Source organism: Juglans microcarpa x Juglans regia, chromosome 2D (assembly GCF_004785595.1).
Source record: "Juglans microcarpa x Juglans regia isolate MS1-56 chromosome 2D, Jm3101_v1.0, whole genome shotgun sequence".
Lineage (NCBI taxonomy): Eukaryota > Viridiplantae > Streptophyta > Magnoliopsida > Fagales > Juglandaceae > Juglans > Juglans microcarpa x Juglans regia.
This window is the reverse complement of record NC_054596.1, coordinates 33,522,241-33,527,251: the sequence shown is the minus strand read 5'-3', so window position 1 is coordinate 33,527,251 and position 5,011 is coordinate 33,522,241. Positions and strand designations below refer to the sequence as shown.

The 5,011-nt window shown below is 33.7% G+C and overlaps 1 protein-coding gene across 1 annotated transcript; it reads left to right on the top strand.

The window, feature by feature from the left end:
• Positions 1-3,734: 3,734 nt before the first annotated feature.
• LOC121248103 (stress-response A/B barrel domain-containing protein UP3-like) lies at positions 3,735-4,749 on the top strand. Its single transcript, XM_041146458.1, has one exon. The coding sequence runs from the start codon at positions 3,813-3,815 to the stop codon at positions 4,629-4,631; it is 819 nt and encodes a 272-aa protein (XP_041002392.1). The 5' UTR covers positions 3,735-3,812; the 3' UTR covers positions 4,632-4,749.
• The last annotated feature ends 262 nt before the right edge of the window (positions 4,750-5,011 follow it).

Below are 5,011 nucleotides of genomic sequence, written 5' to 3'. Positions count from 1 at the left end.
TGATAAGCACATGAGATTTTAGTATTTTTTTAAATAAGTACTTCCGTAAACTATTTTGGATTTTAAGTATTTAATAAAGTTTGTTTTATTTATGGAATCTTTTGCATTTGGCATGCCATTAAAAGAAAAGTTTTTAGTCAAGTTTAGTAGCACACTTGCTCTCCGAAAATTTTAAAAATATATTTATTGGGAAATGGGGTGTTACACGAGCATCCATCTATTTTTGTGAAGTGTTCCCACATTGTTGATGGGTCCTTACTTGCCTTCCTTTTGGGAGGAAGACTGGTGTTACTACTACTGGAGAAGCTAATGTTTGAAGTCAAAGGAATAGTAACTTCATCATACCTTAAATTTGTATGAGTGTCACTTGTGAAGCAATCTATATATGAAATGGCATATAATTATCATATAAAAACATGAGAAAATATAAAAATTCAGCAACACTGCACCAATAAGATTTCAACAAATAGATAGGACATGTGCATGTATTATCTAATATTATATGCCTATAACCCAGCAAAACAAACACATAACAGTTTAAAGAATAGATAGGACATGTGCATGCATTATCCTTTTGATGCTGTTTTTATTTTTTTATTTTTTGTTTAGGCTTTTCATAATAAATAATGAGTGCACTCCATATCCATCAAGTGGGACATGTGATCAGTCGAGAAAACATGGAATTAATAATATGGTCATAGACAGGGCTGTACGGCCAAAGATTTGATGTGAAAATAATATCCCAAACACAAGATTTAGCAGATGAAATAGTTTGTTTATACGGTAGCTGATGAAATGTTAGCGATCCGCGTAGAGGATATTTTCTTGTAACCTAAAACGTCAAAAGAATGATTTTCCAAATATAGTTGGACTTTCCAATTTTAAATTTTGTTTAGAGTTGTTGCATGTATATTTGTCACGTTATTGTATACAAAATCTACATGAAGAAAAACTCAAAAAACAATGTATATTTGGGATTTAAGTTGTAAATAGAGAACAATTGATCTTAATTATACCTCGGGGTAAAATGCAAGAGAAACATCTTTTCTTTCTACTACAGGATCACTCAACGATCAGAAGCTCTAATTTTAAGTGAACTTTTTCACATTTTCTGACATAGTTTCCTTGATCATGTCCGGTTTTTCTTAGCTATCAAGCCAGCTACGTACCAAGTCCTTGATGATTTAATACAGTACAAATAAATTTCTGTTTTCTTTTTTTGTTAAATCTATGCCAGGTAATTAGCTAGTGTGATAAATAAGTGGGGATCTGAATCATGGGAACAGCAAAAGAAAGAGCAAAAATACCACAAAATTTAACGTTCTGGAAAAGTTTCACTCCCAAAAAATTTCGTAGCAGCGCCATGAGTACCCTTAGGTTCGTTTGTTTTCGGAAATGAGAAGAGATGAGTTGAGATTAAAATTAAAAAGTTGAATAAAATATTATTAGAATATATTTTTTAATATTATTTTTATTTTGGAATTTGAAAAAACTGAATTGTTTATTTTATTTTGTATTGAAAGTTGGAAAAGTTGTAATGATTATATGAGATGAGATGAGATGTTTTTCGAAAGCAAACGTGGCCTTAGATTGTGTGATAAAAAAATTTAATGAAAAGTTGCACAAAAATGGAGCATGCTAATTGTTTTCCCTTTCTCCTTTTTATGTGCATTCATACTTGCAAAATCCAACAAATTCATACGATCATTCATACTTAAAGAATCCAACAAATATATAGGATTTGGGGATAAATACTCCAAAATAACAACGGATGGAGGATGAAGACAAAAAAAATATTGAAGAATCGTTGGTGGGTTAAAAGTTTTTTTTTTCTCTCTATATATACACACAATGCACCGAGAGTGGTAGCTTACTGTGGATGGTGGATGGAGATGGATTGCTATGGTGAGCAGCGAAGGAACGGCTAGCTGCTTGGGCTAGAGAAGTCGGCACTCAACACACAATACTCGGTTGCTTGAAGGTGCGGTCGAGGAGAGAGAAAGAGACAAACTCAATTTCCTGCAGTGTGATCAAGGAGAGAGAGAGAGAGAGATGAATGGGGTCAGCCGTCTAGGTTTTGCAATGGAGATCAGCTTAGACCTCGTTTGCATTCAAAACCCACCTCAACTCATTTAATCTCATCATTACAACTTTTCCAAATTTCCACACAAAATATAATAAATAATTTAACTTTTATTCTACTATTCACAAACCATCTCAACCCACTTCAACTCATCTATGAATCCAAACCACTCCTTAGTAAACGGGCTGTACTTTCGCCCGTTAAACAGCGAGTTGGATGATTTCCAACCTGATGTTTAGTTCAACCCACATTTATCGGATGGGTCAGACCAGATTTATCGGGCAAGTAGGGCCCATGAGGTTTTTTGCATGGGCCTAGTACCAGTCAATTTCTATTATCTACGAATACACTAAGGGTGTGTGTGGATGTTGAAGTGAGTTGAGTTGAGTTGAGTTGTGATGATAAAATATTATTAGAATATTATTTTTTAATATTATTATTATTTTGAAATTTGAAAAAGTTGATTGTTTATTATATTTTGTATTGGGATTTGAAAAAGTTGTAATGATGAGTTGAGATGAGTTGAGGTGAGTTTAGTAACCAAACGAAGCCTAAGAATATAAAGAAAAAGTAGAAAGACAAGTACTATGTAAGTACAAGTTGCAAGTTATAATTTCTAAAGATACAAATAATTGTTAATTTCTAAGAGCAACTTCAATGGTTTTTGTATCTTGTTTTCTAAAATATATCACTAAAATCAAAATTTTCTATTTTATCTAATGAATTTTACAATCTACCATATATCAACTTATCTATTTTTTTTCTATATCATTTAAATAATATTTTATAATAGTTTTTTATTCATTTTAAATATTTCTTTTAATTACTAATGAATTCATAATATCCTCGTATCTTTTAATATTTACAATATTTCTCTATATTCAATGTCATGATATAATTATGTCCTATGAACGCAAAATAAAAATTTATAAGCCAAACAAAAATTAAAAGTAACATCAAATATAAAAAGTGATATTATATTACGAGAATGTTAAAAAAGTATATATTCTTATTTCTTCTATCTAGCACATTTGCAAAATCTTTATATCTTTCAATATTTTAATATCACTATTAATGGGATTGTATTTCCACTCTCTAAATGATAAAAATAAAAATCAGAAAATGAAAACAAAATGAGTGTATTAAAAATTTTTTTACACACTGGGCTTCCTAAACTATGATGTAGGATGCCACTATAGCAGGAAATAGTAAAAAAAAAAAAAAAAAAAAAAAAAAAAAAAAAAAAAAAAAAAAAAAGAAAAGAAAAGAAAAACAGAGAAAAAAGTAGGAAATAAAAAAATAAAAAAAGAATGAGAGAAAAACAGTGAATAAAAATTTTAAATAGATGAAGTGTTTACTTGGGACGGATTACGGTAATAAATAGAGTTTTTTATTGTAGTACTTTTAATTATATAGTATTTTTAAAAAAATTTATTATTAGAAAGTTATTTACTATTTAATAAATATACAAGTAAACATACACATAAATTTATTTTAATTTTTTTCAATGAAAATTCTTTATTTTAATATTCTATTAATTATATTATAATTTTTTTTAATGAAAATCTTTATTTTAATATTTTATTAATTAATTTACAACAGTAGAGAAATTTTCATTTTATTAACTAGTTTACGTTCCCATGTATTAATAAGTCGGTGGTCCTCGGCAATCAGTTCAATCACTGTCCAGTCTCAATCACTCTCAAAAATCCTCGTTCCACATACCAATATGATGCTCTCTGGGAACTCCACATTCATTTGGTCTCCATTTTCCCTCGCATTCTCGCCCCCCAAAAGCATACCCTGTCTTCAATCCTCCTTTTCCTTCAAGCCATACTCCCGCTCGGGCCGCTCCCCACCGTCCAAGACCGCCGTCAAGATGTCCACTTCCCAGACCCTCATCGAGCATGTCGTTCTCTTTAAAGTGAAAGAGAACACTGACCCGTCCAAGGTCAACGCCATGGTCACTGAGCTAAACAGCCTGGTCTCCATCGACGAAGTCCTCCACCTCGCCGCCGGTCCTGTCTTCCGCAACCGGTTCTCCTCCCTCAACTTCACCCACGCGCTCCACAGCCGCTACAAAACCAAGGAAGACCTCGAGGCCTACGCGGCCAACCCCAGCCACGTTGGTGTGGTCAAGGAGTCGGTCCTCCCGATTGTCGAAGACGCCATGGCCGTCGATTGGATTGCTGACGGTGGTTACGAAGATGATCTCGTGGCTCCACCCCCGGGATCCGCCGTTCGACTCAGTTTCTTGAAGCTCAAGGAGAGCCTAGGCGACAATGTAAAATCTGAGATTCTTGGTGTCATTAAGGGACTTAAGCGTGATTTCCCAGAGATCAAACAGATTACTTGTGGGGAAAACTTCTCGCCAGCGAGAGCCAAGGGATACTCGCTAGCTTCGTTCGCTGTTTTTCCGGGAATGAGCGAAATGGATGCGGTGGATGCGAAGGAAGAGTTGGTGAACTCTCAGAAGGAGAAGATTAAGGAATACCTGGAGAGCGTGTTCGTCGTTGATTATGTGATCCCAACCCCCGCGAGTCTTTGAATGGTTTATTTTTATGTTACCGGAAAAAACTTGATCGATCAATAAGAAAAGCTTTAAGCTTTATTTTCTGAATCAGTAGACCAACGAAATGAACAACTGACAAGTTCAATTGATTCTAGCTATTTCCCCCAGCTTCCTATTACACAAATAAATTATTTATAAGCAAAAGAAGCAAGAAAATCAACCAAAGGTTGATTGGGCTTTGCAATCGATGATTGGGCCAAGGGTTGCATGGGCTATTATAATTGAAGGAATGGGCTGCCAATAATAAGCTAATTTATACAGAGTAAATAAGCCAGATAGATACGTGACAATACCCTCTATTAATATCTGTACGTAACTACTTTCATTAGTTGACCTTTCTTGGAAAAAGTTGCTCG